The sequence below is a fragment of the Anomaloglossus baeobatrachus genome, chromosome 11, assembly GCF_048569485.1.
Source record: "Anomaloglossus baeobatrachus isolate aAnoBae1 chromosome 11, aAnoBae1.hap1, whole genome shotgun sequence".
In the NCBI taxonomy this organism is placed as follows: Eukaryota; Metazoa; Chordata; class Amphibia; order Anura; family Aromobatidae; genus Anomaloglossus; species Anomaloglossus baeobatrachus.
Window position 1 is genome coordinate 148,299,001 of NC_134363.1, and position 17,723 is coordinate 148,316,723.

General features: G+C 51.0%; 1 protein-coding gene across 5 annotated transcripts in view; it reads left to right on the forward strand.

Moving 5' to 3' along the window:
- The window catches only part of LOC142256430 (cyclin-dependent kinase 11B-like), a 186,234-nt gene that overhangs the window by 146,970 nt on the left and 21,541 nt on the right, over positions 1–17,723 (forward strand). For all 5 annotated transcript variants that reach the window (XM_075328108.1, XM_075328110.1, XM_075328111.1 and 2 more), the window contains one exon: positions 10,420–10,541. In XM_075328108.1, coding sequence (XP_075184223.1) covers positions 10,420–10,541 — 122 coding nt within the window. The remainder of the gene's footprint in view (positions 1–10,419; positions 10,542–17,723) is intronic.

A 17,723-nucleotide genomic window follows, 5' to 3' on the forward strand; every position in this document is an offset into this window, starting at 1 on the left:
ATGCTTCTTCTAAGAAGTACCTTGCTGGGCTCACTTTTGCTGGGTCCCGGCTGTTCGGAGAACAGCTGGATGAAATTATTAAGGAAGCTACTGGCGGGAAGAGTACTTCCATGCCACAAACCAAAGCCAGGAAACCTGCCCAGGGTAGGAATCAGTCGAGGTTTCGCTCCTTTCGTTCCTCCAACTGGTCGTCCTCTAAGCCCTCGGCCTCGTCCACTAACTCAGCCAAGGACCAGAAATCCAACTGGCGCCCAAAAGCGCGTCCACAGAAGACGGCAGGAGGTTCTGCCACTAAGGCAGCCTCCTCCTGACTATCTGCCCGCTCCAGCAACGTCCTTGGTCGGTGGCAGGCTCTCCCACTTTGGCGACGCTTGGTTTCAACACGTCTCCGATCAGTGGGTGAGCGATATCCTCTCCCACGGCTACAGGATAGAATTTTCTTCCAGTCCGCCAAACAGATTTTTTCTCTCAACCCCCCCTGCTCCAAGGCCGCCGCCTTCTCACAGGCCGTGGCATCCTTGCAGGCCAACGGAGTAATTGTACCGGTGCCCGCCCGGGAACAGTTCAGAGGTTTCTACTCAAATCTCTTCCTAGTCCCCAAAAAGGACGGTACTTTCCGGCCCATCCTGGATCTCAAGCTTCTCAACAAGCATGTTCAGGTGCGGCACTTTCGCATGGAGTCTCTGCTATCAGTCATTGCCTCAATGACCCAAGGGGATTTCCTGGCGTCCATCGACATCAGAGATGCCTATCTGCATGTGCCAATTGCAGTCTCACACCAGCGTTGGTTACGTTTTGCAATCGGAGAAGATAATTTCCAATTTGTGGCTCTCCCCTTCGGGTTGGCCACAGCCCCTCGGGTATTCACCAAGGTCATGGCCGCAGTGATTGCGGTTCTGCACCTACAGGGGTTGGCAGTGATCCCTTACCTGGACGACCTTCTAGTCAAGGCTTCATCCAGCGCAGATTGTCAGCGGAGTGTCTCGCTCACTCTCGCCACTCTAGCCCAATTCGGGTGGCTGGTCAATCTTCCCAAATCCACTCTGACTCCGACTCAGAGTCTCACGTACCTAGGGATGCAGTTCGAGACTTTGCCGGCACTTGTGAAGTTGCCCTTAGTCAAACAGCAGTCCCTCCAACTGGCAGTGCGCTCTCTGCTGAGGCCCCGCCGTTATACCCTCAGGCGTCTGATGCAGGTGCTGGGTCAAATGGTGGCGTCAATGGAAGCTCTCCCCTTTGCCCAGTTCCATCTGCGCCCCCTGCAGCTGGACATTCTCCGCTGTTGGGACAAGCGGCCTTCCTCCTTACACAGGCTAGTGGCTCTGTCGCCACAGACCAGGAGCTCTCTTCAGTGGTGGCTTCGGCCCCTCTCTCTGTCCCAGGGGCGCTCCTTCCTGGCCCCGTCCTGGGTGATCCTCACCACGGATGCCAGTCTATCCGGCTGGGGAGCGGTATGTCTCCACCACAGAGCGCAGGGCACTTGGACTCCGTCCGAGTCAGCCCTTTCAATCAATGTGCTGGAAACCAGAGCCGTGCTTCTAGCTCTTCTAGCTTTTCACCACCTGTTGGCGGGCAAGCACATTCGAGTCCAGTCAGACAACGCGACAGCGGTTGCCTACATCAATCACCAAGGCGGGACACGCAGCCGCCTGGCAATGTTGGAGGTACAACGCATCCTTCAATGGGTGGAGGACTCCAAGTCCACCATATCCGCAGTCCACATCCCAGGCGTGGAAAACTGGGAGGCAGATTATCTCAGCCGTCAAACCGTGGACAGTGGCGAGTGGTCCCTGCACCCGGCAGTGTTTCAGTCAATCTGCCGCAAATGGGGCACTCCGGACGTGGACCTAATGGCATCCCGTCACAACAACAAAGTTCCTGTTTACGTGGCTCGCTCCCACGATCCTCAGGCATTCGCCGCGGACGCTCTGGTTCAAGACTGGTCCCAGTTTCGTCTGTCCTACGTGTTTCCCCCTCTAGCTCTCTTGCCCAGAGTCCTGCGCAAGATCAGAATGGAGGGCCGTCGAGTCATCCTCATTGCACTGGACTGGCCCAGGCGAGCTTGGTATCCAGACCTGCTCCATCTGTCCGTAGAGATTCCGTGGCATCTCCCGGACCGTCCAGACGTTCTCTCGCAAGGTCCGTTTTTCCGCCTGAATTCTGCGGCTCTCAAATTGACGGCGTGGCTCTTGAGTCCTGGATTTTGACGGCTTCTGGTATTCCTCCTGAAGTCATCTCCACTATGACTCGGGCCCGTAAGTCTTCCTCCGCTAAGATCTATCACAGGACTTGGAGAATTTTCCTATCCTGGTGTCGCTCTACCAACCATCCTCCTTGGCCTTTCTCCTTGCCGACCCTTCTGTCTTTTCTACAGTCCGGTCTGCAGCTAGGTCTGTCCCTCAACTCTCTCAAGGGACAAGTCTCAGCTCTGTCTGTTCTGTTCCAGCGGCGTCTCGCTCGGCTGGCTCAGGTCCGCACCTTCATGCAGGGCGCGTCTCACATCATTCCGCCTTACCGGCGGCCCTTGGATCCCTGGGACCTTAATTTGGTTCTCACGGTTTTGCAGAAACCCCCCTTTGAGCCTCTTAGGGAAGTTTCCTTGTATCGTCTTTCACAGAAAGTGGCCTTTCTGGTGGCCATTACTTCCCTCAGGAGAGTCTCTGATTTGGCTGCGCTCTCTTCGGAGTCACCTTTTTTGGTTTTTCATCAAGACAAGGTGGTTCTCCGTCCGACTCCGGACTTTCTTCCTAAGGTGGTCTCTCCTTTCCACCTTAACCAGGACATTACCCTACCTTCCTTTTGTCCGGCTCCTGTTCATCGCTTTGAAAAAGCGCTGCATACTCTGGATCTGGTGCGTGCTCTCCGGATCTATGTGTCTCGCACCGCTGCACTTAGGCGGTACACTTCTCTTTTTGTGCTAACCACAGGTCGGCGCAAGGGTCTCTCTGCTTCTAAGCCGACCTTAGCCTGTTGGATTAGATCGACCATTTCGGACGCCTACCAGAGTACTCAGGTGCCTCCCCCGCCGGGGATCAAGGCACATTAGACCAGAGCTGTCGGTGCCTCTTGGGCTTTTAGGCAGCAGGCTACGGCTCAACAAGTCTGTCAGGCTGCCACTTGGACTAGCCTGCATACCTTTTCGAAGCACCACCAAGTGCATGCTCATGCTTCGGCAGATGCGAGCTTGGGCAGACGCATCCTTCAGGCGACTGTCGCCCATTTGTGAAGTTAGGTTCTGCCTACTTCTTAGTTTATTCTGTTTATTTCCCACCCAGGGACTGCTTTGGAACGTCCCTTGGTCTGGGTCTCCCAAAGGAACGATAAAGAAAAAGAGAATTTTGTTTACTTACCGTAAATTCTTTTTCTTATAGTTCCGTATTGGGAGACCCAGCACCCTCCCTGTTGCCTGTTGGCAATTTTTTCTTGTTCCGCGTGTTCTCACCGGCTGTTGTCGTGGACGGAGTCTCCTGTTGTTCCGGCTCTTGCTCTGTTCTACTTGTGGGTGGCTATTCTCCTTCAGCTTTTGCACTAAACTGGCTGGGTCTGTCACCAGGGGGTGTATAAGCTCAGAGGGAGGAGCTACACTTTTTAGTGTAGTACTTTGTGTGTCCTCCGGAGGCAGAAGCTAAACCCATGGTCTGGGTCTTCTTTTTTTTTTTTGTTTTTTTTTTAAACAATTGTAACTGCTGATTTTGGATCTGTTTGTAGCTCTCTACAGGTGATTCTTGGCTCTTGGACAACTCTTCTGATAATTGTTTTCAATCCTATGTCTGAAATCTTGTGGGGAGCACCCGGACATGGTTATGCTCTTTCCACTTCCAGATTAAGACCCACAACAGTGCTCTCTAGTGTTTTACTAGTTTAAAAATTCTTCTGTAACCATTGATAACAGTATGTTTTGCAACAATAAGGTTGCTAAGGTCTTGTGACAGCTCACTAGTTTTACCCATCATTAGATGTTTCTTGTGTGGCACCTTGGTAATGAGACACCTTTTTAAAGGCCATCAGTTAAACCAGCTGATATTGTTTTTAACTAAGTGGCATGATTGCTTTTTAATAATTGATAGATTTCAGCTGGTCTCATGACTTTCCATTGCTTTTTGCACCTCTTTCTTCATGTGTTCAGTACTTTTCCCCCGTGTCATTTCTCATTATTAAACATTACTTAATTTGGGGACGTCAGTGTATTGATTTTTTTTGCCTGGGGGAGAATTTCATGTCAATAGCACCTTTAGAAACCTATTTATTTCGAAAATTTGTGACGTGTACAATACTTATTTTACTTGCTGTATATGGTAATCGTGTCCTAAAAGTGTGATTCATTATGTTCTCCAACGGGATCACTGTTCAATTAGTGTAGGCGAAAACAATTAGCTATTTAGATCAGAAAGGCAGAGTTTCCGCATCTAATCACTGTTGTACACTGTGCATGGATCTGTGTTTTTCCCAGGCCCTTCATTAGGGGACACGGCAACCATGGCTGTTGGCTGCTGACATGAAGCATGAAAGACGTCTCCCCCCTCCACAGGCTACACAACTTCAGGCACCAAGCTAACACAATTTAGTATCCTGTAGGAGTAGACAGAAATATGGGGTTCTCGAACTGTTTGCACCTATTTTTTTTTTTTTTGTCTACTCGCCAGGAATCTAAGCCAGGTGACTCTGTTACTCCACTGCAGATAGTGTGATTCATTCAGCACTGTTCCCTCTATCTGCCCTCTATTCCAGATGGCAGGACCATGTCTCCTGCATCACAGGTCTCTTCTCTCAGGCAGTTGGTTACTGCCTTTACTCCTGTTCCCCAGAGTGTGGCATGTTGGAGGAGAGGAGATGGACAGAATCTGTAAGCTGTGTTTCAGGACAGGTATCCTTGCACTGTGCCCCTCAGCACCGACAACGCTACTTGTCCTTTGGTTTAGTCCTCAAGTGTTTTCCCGTGCTCTCGGGCCTGTCTTCCCTTGCCCTCTCTGTCCCGTGTTCCCTTGCCCTCTCTGGCCCGTCTTCCCTTGCCCTCTCGGGCCCGTCTTCCCTTGCCTTCTCGTGCCCGTCTTCCCTTGCCTCTCGGGCCCCTCTTCCCTTGCCCTCTCGGGCCCGTCTTCCCTTGCCCTCTCGTCGGGCCCCTCTTCCCTTGCCCTCTCGGGCCCGTCTTCCCTTGCCCTCTCGTCGGGCCCGTCTTCCCTTGCCCTCTCGTCGGGCCCGTCTTCCCTTGCCCTCTCGTCGGGCCCGTCTTCCCTTGCCCTCTCGTCGGGCCCGTCTTCCCTTGCCCTCTCGTCGGGCCCGTCTTCCCTTGCCCTCTCGTCGGGCCCGTCTTCCCTTGCCCTCTCGTCGGGCCCGTCTTCCCTTGCCCTCTCGTCGGGCCCGTCTTCCCTTGCCCTCTCGTCGGGCCCGTCTTCCCTTGCCCTCTCGTCGGGCCCGTCTTCCCTTGCCCTCTCGGGCCCGTCTTCCCTTGCCCTCTCGGGCCCGTCTTCCCTTGCCCTCTCGGGCCCGTCTTCCCTTGCCCTCTCGGGCCCGTCTTCCCTTGCCCTCTCGGGCCCGTCTCCCGTATTGTACCACAGCCGAGTCTCAAATTTAGTCCCTGGCCTATTTTCATACTCTGCCTGCAAATAAATGTTTCCCTTGGGTCAGCCTATGCCCTCCCACCACCGCCGCCGCACAGATGATTAGTGTATTTCTCCCTGAGTGGGCAATTGCTTTATCTCAATGTGTGTCTAGTTTAACTAAGGTCTCCCAGTTTTTGGTTACTATTATGAAGTACTTGCCCACCTCATCTACTGCCACTTGAACTCTCCCAGTGTGAATAAGAACCGCCAGCTGAAACCTCCCAACATGGCAGACCCCACAAGCAAACTGGGTAGCTGCGCTCTACCTTTTTCTCTATCTCGTTCCCCTTATCCACTCTTGAACAGAGGAAGACTTCCATTCTGATTCTGACTCGGATCTGGTCACTGACCAGTCCTCTAAATTTGTAGACCTGGTCAACAATCTGATGCAGGTACTCGGTGGCCTTGAAGAACTTCTGTAACCACACTGAGTTTGACAAAATTCTGATCAAGGAATGGAAGCACCTGGACAAATGCCTTTACGGACTTCAGCGCTTGGATATTATCCATGCCTACTCTCTAAATGGGTATTCCTTCTAAGGTAGAACAGCGGTCTCTATCTACCACCTTGGCATTGGCAGATGCTGCATTTCTAAAGGATTCGACTTACTGACGTTTAGTCTCTGCCCAAGTGTACTTTCGAGGAGGTGAGCTCTGCTTTGCTCCCATTTTGCTCTCTTAGACAACTTCTGCCTGGTCAAAGGAGCTTGGCCAGGGCATGTTCTTTAGTGCTCCAGAATTTGCTGATTAAGCCTATCAGATAGCACAGGCAGGTAAATTCTTCTGCTCTTCTTCACTTAAGGTCGCCACATGGTCTTCACAGGCAGTGGACAACATTGTTGCCATTCACAACATCCTTTGGCCTAAAGTATGGAGTACCGACTCAACTTCCAAGAAATTCCTTGTAGGCCTTCCGTTTTTAGGTACTTGCCTTTTTGGGGCCAAGCTTGACAAGATAATTTCTAAAGCTGCTTTTCTTCTTTCAATCTAAATCAAAACACAACATCCAGGGCCTCGGCCACACTAGTTTTGCTCCTTGCACCCATAATCCTGTAACTGCCAAGAGAAGATTTCCACTTCTCAAGATAAAAAAAGCTGACCTTTAAGCCAACTCCATCCTGACACTCACATTGCCAGCCTACAGCACCGCAAAGTGTAGGAACAATTAAACAGTTTTCCGCATAATGGGGAGCTCCCACCAAGGAGATCGTTTTATGGGGGTTGGCTTCTCCTTTTACGGGACCTGTGACTCCTTGCAGTTGAAGACGCCTGTGTCAGAGAGGTTGTTTTCGTCCAGACACAAAATTGAGTTCTCCATTCCTTATTGGTTCCCAGTTTCTTCCAGACTAACCCCTTTTTTCTTCAGTCTTTCTTTGGAAAGTTACACAGTTGTGTATTCAAACTGTTGAGGAGAGCCATAAAATGAAATACTTAATTAACCTCTGGACATAGAGCATTGTGGGAAATATGTCGATTTGCCTTACATAATTCAGCTCTCAGATCATACACATGACACAGATATAAAGATGGCTGCCATTTCCTGTTCACCACACCTTGCTTGGAATGCAAGGAATGAAAGAAGATACCATATAAGGGAAGACCCCTGGTCAAGCTAGAAGACATCACAGACCAAACCATCAGCAAGGATGCACCAGATGACGTCCCTCCCATCACCATGGTTTCATCCACTGAAGTCAGACGCACCCATCAACAGCAACACGGATCTCCCCATTGGCTAGCTCATGAACTGTCCCACTAAATGTGCATATCTGAACTTGTGTACGCCCCTAGCCTATATCAAGAGGACGCATGAGTCTCCTCAGTCTGTTCGGTGCCATTTCTAGTGACCAAGAAGAGACTTCATATCCGACTGTGTCTGGTGTGAATTATTTTATGCATGCACTTGGTATATACCAATTCGGCCAGGCAGTAGGCAACTAGTGATCTCTGGTTAAGAGTTCACCTTAACAAAACCTGTTCATGGTTGGGTCCATCTGGTTTATTTTGGGCCTGAAACGTCTTTCACCAGATTTGCCATCAATGGGATATTGCAGACGTCGTCAAGATGACATTCACAAGGTTCCTCTACTGGTATCCAGGTCCTGTGATTCACTAGCAATCGACCTCAGATGTGTTTGTGACCCTGTGGTGGCGCTTCATTCTTCCCTGCATTTTTCCTTTCCACTGCTTTCCAGGTTCTTCCAGAAGATCATGACAGAAGCGATTCCAGTCATTCTTGCTGCTCCAGATGGACCTTATGGTTCTGGTACACAAAAGTGGTCAACCTTCATTGCACACATATCCCACATTGTCTAGACCTGTTTTTCTAAGGTTCTTCCTCCTCAATTCCTGTTTGCTGAGTTTAATATCCTAGCTATTGAGACCCCTGTCCTGAAGGCCTGTTAGATCAGGTAGTCCAGACCATGAACAAGGAATGGAGCCCCTCCTAGTCTCTTATCTACCATTGCACCTGCTTCTTACTAATGGTGTGAATCTTATCACATCGCTCCCATGCCCTTCTCTTCTCTCCTTCTTAGGGGTGCTTCACACACAGCGAGATCGCTGCCGAGATCGCTGCTGAGTCACGCTTTTTGTGACGCAGCAGTGACCTCATTAGCGATCTCGCTGTGTGTGACACTGAGCAGCGATCTGGCCCCTGCTGCGAGATCGCTGCTCGTTACACACAGCCCTGGTTCGTTTTCTTCAAAGCCGCTCTCCTGCTGTGACACACAGATCGCTGTGTGTGACAGCAAGAGAGCGACAAATGAAGCGAGCAGGGAGCAGGAGCCGGCGTCTGACAGCTGAGGTAAGCTGTATCCAAGATAAACATCGGGTAACCAAGGTGGTTACCCGATATTTACCTTAGTTACCAGCCTCTGCAGCTCTCACGCTGCCTGTGCTGCCGGCTCCGGCTCTCTGCACATGTAGCTGCTGTACACATCGGGTTAATTAACCCGATGTGTACAGCAGCTAGGAGAGCAAGGAGCCAGCGCTCAGTGTGCGCGGCTCCCTGCTCCCTGCTCACACTGGTAACTAATGTAAACATCGGGTAACCATACCCGATGTTTACCTTAGTTACCAGTCTCCGCAGCTTCCAGACGGCGGCTCCGTGCAAGCGCAGCGTCGCTTGCACGTCGCTGCTGGCTGGGGGCTGTTCACTGGTCGCTGGTGAGATCTGCCTGTTTGACAGCTCACCAGCGACCATGTAGCGATGCAGCAGCGATCCTGACCAGGTGAGATCGCTGGTCGGATCGCTGCTGCATCGCTAAGTGTGAAGGGACCCTTACATTCTGGTCTATAATTGGGCCTCGGTCTTCAGCTTCCAGGAAGGCCAAATTTTTCTTTTGTCCATTCTTTTCCACAAAAAACCTGATTTCCAAATCTCCGATCAAAACCTTCCATCCTGGTTGTGCCCAGTTTGGTTTCCCGAATTTGGTTCCTTCCTATCGACCTCCATTGCACCCGTGGTACCTCAACTTGGTAATAGAGTTTCAACATTGTCACCCTTTCGAACCTTCTCAGGAAGTTTCCTTGCAGCTGACATTATGTTCCTCTGAGCAGTCACATCCATCAGAAGGGTCTCCGAGCTGGCAGCCTTCTCGTGTCACTCGTCAAGTCTCCACAGAAACCAAAGTGTTTTTTTTATCCAGTTGCTGCCTTTGTAAAGAGCTCTCTTCCTTCCACCCTAACGAGGACCTAGTTCTGCCTTCCTTTTGCCTTTTCCCAGCTCATTCGTGAGCGAAATGCCTTCACAAATGTGACCCGCTCAGAGGTCTCTCCTTGTCCACCACTGCTCTTTTCAGGCACTCGAACTTCTTAGTTGTCGTCCCATAGGGGTTTCTCAGGGGATTTGCCCGGCTCTACGGCATGTATTTCTTGCTGGATGCAAGCTTCCATTTTTGAAGCCAATCAGGTCATGACAGAACTCTCACCCATTCAGTGTCGAGGCTTGCTGTTGCACAAGCAATGGGGGCTTCCTTGCATTACACACAGTGAGTTTGCAAGACTGCTAAGTGGTCTTCTGTTCACGCGTTCTCCACTGTGCAAATAAGAGTTTAGGAAGGTGCTCAAGATGTCTACCTTCATTGGGGGACACATTTTCCCTCTTAGTTTCCCTGTTGTGTTAGCTCTTCATTCTGGAGGCTTTTCGGTTTCCCTTTGGTTGTCTTGGCTTCTCTTAATGATTTTACCCTACCTGGTACAGTTAGGAGAGAGGAGAGAGGAGCAGACATTTGGCTATCTGAAGGCCCCGTCACACACAACGAGATCGCTAACGAGATCATTGCTGAGTCAGTTTCTGTGACATAGCAACGATCTCGCCAGCGATCTCGTTATGTGTGACACCTAGCAGCGATCAGGCCCCTACTGTGAGATCGCTAGTCGTTGCCGAATGGTCCGGACCATTTTTTTCAAAGGCGATGTCCTGCTGGGCAGGACACATCGCTGTGTTTGACACCTACCAACGACTTCCTAACACGGTCCCAACACCCGCCGAGATCGATATACAGGTCGCTGATCGTTACTGCGTCATTGGTGAGGTCTAACTGTGTGACATCTCACCAGCGATCCTTATCCGGTCGTATCGTTGTCGGGATCGCTGGTAAGTCGTTGTGTGGGACTGGGCCTTTAGTGTCATGGTGGCAGCAGCAAACACCCATGGTTTTTGTCTCCTCCAATAAAGGCTTTGTGAACAGAAGCGGTAAGTGCACAGTGATTGGAAACGTTTCATTTCGGACCTAGACAGATTGAATGTTTCAAATCACAGTTTACACTAGTTACTAAAAATTCTTTTTTTTTTATTTTTCCCCAAATTGTCTAGATGAAATTGTTGCCCTTAAGAGGTTAAAAATGGAAAAGGAGAAGGAAGGATTCCCTATAACTTCCCTCCGGGAGATCAACACCATATTAAAAGCCCAGCATGAGAATATTGTCAGGGTGCGGGTAAGCATCAGAGACAGTGCTGCAGATACCACGTTAGTCAATGTCAGACTGCGTACATTTTTTTTATTTTGTGTGCTATTTTTTATCTTCCTTCCCCACACTTTAATGACGGGTACTGGTTCCCAGTCTGGACCATTTCCTGACTGTTGGTCTCCCAGACCATTACTTATGTAGACAGCTGGAATGTAATGTGTGGGTTTGGTCTATGTATATGAATGTTTCGCCGCTTATTCCTAACATTTTACTATAGAGGTTTTCTTTATCGTTCCTTTATGGGAGACCCAGACCATGGGGTGTATGCTACTGCCCCCCGGAGGACACACAAAGTTACTACACTCAAAAACGTGTAGCTCCTCCCTCCTAGCATATACACCCCCTGCCAGCCAGATCTAGCCAGTTTTTTGCTTTGTGTCAGGAGGCACACACATGCATTCTCTTTGATTTTTTTTTTTTTCCTTTTCTTTTCTAAAGATTTGGAAGAAAAGCGGGTCCACTGGACCCCCGGCATGTCCCTTCACACTCCCCTGGCGGCAGTGCTGTTAAGGTTGATTCAGGGCAGGAGCCCTTCATGCCGCGCTCCTTCACCATCCCTAGTGGCTCTGGCTTGAAGTTGGAGCCAACACGGTTCTCTCTGCTATTGCAGGAGACCGGCCTCCATCCGCAGCCCTTGTGCAGGACCCTGCTGGAAGGAGCACTGGACCCCCACCCCACCAGGGACTGGACCCTGCGTCTCAAAGCTAAGTATAGAGACGTTATTCAGAGGGTCCTTTCTGCAATGTGGGGCACTTTTAATGTGGGGGACAGTGATGCTTGAAAATGCTGCTTTTACTGTGTTTCCGGCCGGTTCCACGGTTTTTTACTGGGAACCGCGCCGATGTTGCCTGATTCTCGGCCGCATGTATAACTCTAGGCCCCGGCTTCAGCCGCGGCCTAGTTTCGTTTCGTTCCCCTGCATGTCAGACATGCAGGGGGACGCTGCAGAGCCGCCCGCCGGCCGCTCTGCACAGGGGAGGACACTCCTATCTGAGGAGATGATTCCCTCCCCTGTACATCTCCTTCGCCCTCCGATTCCCGCTTCTGGGTTAACCCCCGCCCCCCCCCTCGCTCTGGCGCCATTTTCTCAGCGTCTTAGTACACTGGACGGCGCAGAGGGAGGGAATATCTGGCTAGGGGTCCAGGCTTGGAATCTGGAGGGCACTCATAATAGCGGCCTGATAAGTCACAACCTCTGGTTGTGCACTTTTATTCACTCTCAGGGCATGAAGGAGTTAATTCCTTATCATAGAATTTCCACCTCAGCAGCATGTCTCACTCTAGCAGCAAAGCTCCCAGGCTGTACACTACATGCTCTGCATGTAACCTTATATGCCTGAACCGACACACTGTAACGGTTCTTATGTGGTGGATAGTGGCAAGATGCCTCAGCCGGGATTCTCCCCAGGCTGAACCTCTGTCTTGGGTATTCTAGCCATTCCAGACAGAGCCCCCACCTCTGCAGCATGTCACAGAGCGAGACTGCAGGCTGTTTTTATTATCCCCTGCAGGTAGTCTCGTACGGCTATACATGGGAGCTCATTAATGGTCCCTCCAGCTGCTCCGGTTCGGTGGCTGACCCCCGTAGGAATCTCCAGGGGTCGGCTGTCCCGGCATCTGCTGAGCATGCAGCCCCCTTCTCAGGGCGTTTTCTGCTTCGCTCAGCAAAGCTCACAAGGGACTCTTGGACTCAGACCCCGTCCTCCTGACAGGGAGACGCAGGGTCCCCTGTCCTCCCCGTCCCGCAGCTCCGATTACGAGCTGACTCGCTGGACGAGGAGGATGTCTCTACCACGGGCTCGGACGATCCGTCCGTAGGTGACGCAGATGCGAATGATTGGATTACGTCCATTATTCTTTTACTGGACCTCCATCCGCCTGATCAGGGAAGTGTTCCCCGCTGGCAGAAATGCATCAGTATGCTTTTAACATGACGAGGAGTGTGTTCTTTCACCACTCCAGTTTTCAGCCCGCTGCGTCCAAGCCCACAGCCAATCCTGCAGACCCCACAGCGGAGTTCTGCTGCCTGTCTCCCCCTCCCATCTGAGGTGGTCTAGGAGTGTACTCATTCACCAGGGGTAGCCACTCCGGTATCTGGACTTCAGCCCGGATACATGTATCAGTGGCGGACGGCACCTCTATATGGATCCTACGGTACATTAATTTTGTACTGGACCTCAATCCGCCGGTGTTACCTTATCTAGGTGAACACAACGTGTGTTCCTTAACCTCTCCAGTTTTCAGGCCCCTGGGACCAGCCAGGGTCCGCTCTGATCGCTTCCCATGAAGCGTGATTCTGAGGACTGGAGTTCCCCTGTCCACCAACGGTGGTCAAGTAGTGGGCTCATTCACCTCAGGTGGCTCAGCCCGGGCCGTTATGTCAGTGCCTGATGGCTCCTCACTTACGGTTCTGCGGTCCGCCCGGTTGTCCTTTGGGCCAAGTCGGTATGGGGACGGCAGGAGCTTTGTTCCCCTCAGCTTACAGCAGTGCGGTTTTTTTTGTACCTTCTCTGCTTCTCTGGAGGAGATGCATCCTCCCACAGGGACTCTATGCCAAAACGGTTGCCTGAACTTACAGGCTTCAGTTCTTTCATCCTATACCAGGTCTGCCATGCTGGACGCCGCACGGCGGTGATCTGGGCTCCCTTCCTCGCTATCCGCAGGCTCCTGTGGCTTCGGATTTGGAAGGCAGATGCCTCTATGGAGGTTCCCTGCTGGGCTCCCACTTGGTGAGACCAGTTTCCTCGGAACCAACTGAGTGAAATTAAGGAAGCTCTTGGCGGGAAGTGTTCTTCCTTGCCACAAACCTAAACCAGGGCACCTGTCCAGGACAGGAATCAGTTGAGGTTTCGGTGGTTTCCGTTCCTCCGTCTGATCGTCCTCTAGCTCAGCCTAGGTCCATAGAACCAAATAGCTCGAAGCTGCGTCTTCAGAAGGCCGCAGGAGATGCTGTCACTAAGTCAGCTTTCTCCGAGCTATTTAGCCACGCCAACAAGCTCCTTGGTCGGTGGCAGGCTCTCTCCACTGGCGACGTAGGGTTCTAACACGTCTCCGTTCAGTTGGGGGCGAGACTTTATCTCCCTTGGCTACAGGATGGACTTCTGTCCACCCGCCAAACAGTTTTTCTCTGTCATCTCCTCCCTGCTCCAAGGCCGCCGCCTTCTCACAGGCCGTGGCATTTCTGGCAGGCCAATGGAGTAATTGTACCGGTTCCCGTCTGGGAACGGTTCTGAGATTTTTGCTTAAATCTATTCCTAGTCCCCGAAGAGGGCGGTGCTTCCGACCTGGATCTTTAGCTTTTCAAGCATAGCCAGGTGTGGCGTTTTCTCATTGAGTCTTGGTTTTGTTCCGTGTGTTTTTTTCACCGGATCAATCAAGACTCCATGGAGATTCCCTAGCAAACATTGGCATCAGAGATGCCTATCGGCAGGAGTCAATCGCAGTTTCACACCAGCGTTGACTGCGTTTTGACAATCGGAGTGGTCCAATTCGTGGCTTCCCTTGGGGTCAGCCAAGGCTCCTCGAGTATCCTCATTGGGGCAGCTGTGATCAGGGTCCTGCTCCCCTAGGGTTTGGCAGTGATCTTTGGCCCTGGACGTTTTTTTTTTTTTTTTTTTTTTTTTTTTTTTTGTTGGGTTTTCATCCAGTGCTGACTCTTAGCAGAGTGCTTCGTTCACTCTCGCCACTCTGACCTATCGGGTGGCTTGTCTTTCTGTCCAAGTCCACTCTGACCTCGAACCAGAGGTTCTCAGGGCATCAATGGAAGCGGTTCCTTGCCCAGCTTTTTCTGCGTCCTCTGAGACTGGATATTTTCCGCTGTACTAGCGAACTCACTCCTCCCACGGGGTGGTGGCTTCGCCACTGACCAGGGGCTCGTTTCAGTGGTGGCTTCGGCCACTCTGTCTCAGGGGCGCTCTTTTTCTGGTCCGTTCCGGGTGATCCTCACCAGGATGCTAGCCTATCCGCCTTGGGAACAGTATATCTCCACCGTGGAGCGCAGGGCGCTTGGACTCTGTCCGAATCAGCCCTCTGGATCAATGTGCTGGAAATCAGGGCTGTATTTCTCGCCCTCTAAGCCTTCACCATCTGTGGGCGGCTAGGCACATTCGAGTCCAGTCGGACAACGTGACAGCGTTTTCCTACACCAGCTTCCAAGGCGGGACACTCAGCCGCCTGGCAATCATGGCGGCTCAACATACTTCAGTGGACAAGGGACTCCTAGTCCACCGTATCCGCAGTCCACATGCTAGATGTGAAAACTAGGAGGCAGGCTATTTCAGCTGTCCTACCGTGGTCCACAACCCTCAGGTTTTGCGGTAGCCACACTGGTTCATGTTTGATCCCAGCTTTGTCTCTTTACGAATTTCCCCCTCTACCTCTTGTCCAGAGTCCTGCGCAAGATCGGTAACGGGGGCCGTCGGGTCATTCTCCAGATTGACCCAAGCAGGTTTCGTACTCTGACCTGCTCCTTCTGTCCGTTGGGTTGCCTTCGTATCTTCCGGACCGTTCAGACCTTTTCTCAAAAGGTCCGTTTTTCCCCGTCAGAATTCTGGATTCTCAGAATGACGGCGTAGGTCTTGAGTCCTGGATCTTAGCGACTTCTGATATCCTTCCTGAAGTCATCTCCACTATGACTCGAGCTCCAAAGTGTCCTTTGACCTTTTTTTTTGGCCTTGCCGACCCTCCTGTCCCTTCCACAGTCCGGTCTACAGCTAGGACTATCCCTCTTTAAGGGACAGGTCTCGGCTCTGTCAGTATGTGCCAGCAGCGAATCGTCTGGCTGGCTCCGGTGCGCTCCTTTAAGGGCGCATCCCACATCATTCCGCCTTCCGGCGGCCTATGGAGACCTCGGACCTTAATCCGGTCCTCCCGGTTCCCGGAAACCCCCCTTTGCGCCATCTTCGGGAGGTTTCTTTGTTGTGTTTTTCACAGAAAGTACTCTTTCTAGTGGCTATAATTTCACGCCAGAGAGTTCTGGCTGCACTCCCTCGGAGTCACCCCCTTTTTTTTTTTTTTGGTCTTTTGCATCAAGACAAGGTGGTCTTCATCCGACTCCGGACTTTTTCCCTAAGGCGGTTACTGCTTCCACCTTATTCGGGGCAATTTTCCTGCCTTCCTTTTGTCCGGCTCCTATTCATCGCTTAAGGAAGCGTTGCATATCCTGGATCTGGTGCGGCCGCTCCGGATCTATGTGTCTCGCACCGCCGTTATTAGGCGGTGCACCTCTCTGGTGCTGACTGTTTGTCAGCGTAGCGGTCTCTCGGCATCTATGCCGACCCTGGTTCGTTGGCTTAGGTCGGCCATTTCCGAGACCTACAAGTGTACTCAAGTGCCTTCCCCGCGGGGATCAGAGCACATTTGATCAGACCTGTCGGCGCCTTTTTGGGCTTTCAGGCACCAGGTTACGGCTCAGTAGGTCTGTCAGACTCCAGCTCGAATTAGTCTGCATACTTTTTCGAAGCACTACCCAAGGCATGCATGCTTTGGCAGACGCGGGCTTGGGCAGACGCATTTTTCCGGCGTCTGTCGCCCATTTGTGAAGTTAGGTTTGCCTGCTTCTCAGTGTCTGTTTATTCCCACCCATGGACTGCTTTGGAACGTCCCATGGTCTGGGTCTCCCATAAAGGAACGATAAAGAAAAAGAGAATTTTGTTTACTTACCGTAAATTCTTTTTCTTATAGTTCCGACATGGGAGACCCAGCACCCTCCCTATTGCCTGTTGGCAGGTTTCTTGTTCCGTGTGTCTTCACCGGCTGTTATTGTTGTAGACAGAGGTTCCGGTTCTGCCGGATTTTACTCCGTCTCTTCTTGTGGGTGGATGTCCTCCTTCAGCTTTTGCACTAAACTGGCTAGATCTGGCTGGCAGGGGGTGTATATGCTAGGAGGGAGGAGCTACACGTTTTTGAGTGTAGTAACTTTGTGTGTCCTCCGGGGGGCAGTAGCATACACCCCTTGGTCTGGGTCTCCCATGTCGGAACTATAAGAAAAAGAATTTACGGTAAGTAAACAAAATTCTCTTTTTACCCATAATAGACATTTATGGTCCAACCGCTGGCACGGCCACTCATCCAGCGGTTACACAAAAGTCGTTCACCATAAAAATCAATGGGGTAATTTGGCTGCAAATCTCATCCTGACTTTATTGGAGAGTTGACAGCTCAGGCAGTGAGGACGAGGCATCCCTGTTCTTAGAATCGGTAAGGGGCGCAGGTGGCAGATCGCCCCAATTTAGATTTTTGGCAACGTTGGATTATGGAGGAACTATTTAAAAAACAAAGACTGTGCTTTACTCACCCTGCCCAGGTCCAGTGTTGAGTCTCCATTCTTGCCTTTTACATCATGTCAACAGCACTTCAGCCAATCGATGAGCTCAGTTGACAGCACAAGTCGCTCATAGCTACTGAGATCAGTGATTGACTGCAGCGTTGTCAGCGTAACAGACAATCACAGACACTTGGAGCAGCAGCCTTGGAATCAGAGAGGGTGAGTAGAGCACAGGTTTTTTTTTTGTTTTCCAAAACAGGACAACCCCCTTAGTATTCTCAGAACACAGGAACTTGGGTTATCATTGCTTTCACCCATCTGCAGCCATCGAGCACCCAGTTGTTGCTAAGTGTCTGTCAGGGGAAGAAAAGCCTGCATTCCACGTAGATCTCAGAGGTTGGGGATACAGGGCTGAATAATAAACCACAGCACTAGGGATGGCGGACCTAGACTGTAAAAGTCTCACGATTACTCCAGCTCTGCTACATCTGAATTCACATTGAGCTGTCATAGACCATGACTGCCCGCTCTGAGCTGCAGGCAGACACTGAGTGAGTCATGTGATCAGCAGTGACGTTGTCAAGGGAGAAATTTGGGTAAGACTGTTAATGGAGTCTTTGTTCAGGGCAAATCCAGAGTTACAGGCCAAATTCGTTATCTGTACAGATATTATGAGACTCCATAATCGATGAACACAGGACATGTTCTCTGATTGAGCCCAGGCTTGCGTCTGAACTCGTGTATTGAATAGATTTGTGATTTTATCATACAACATTCAACTTCAACCTTGAAGCAAGAACAGGGAGTGATCCTCCCACATATTACAGCTGTAAGAAAATCAGAATTATAAAATTCTCTCAGTATATTTCTTTATCGTTCCTATG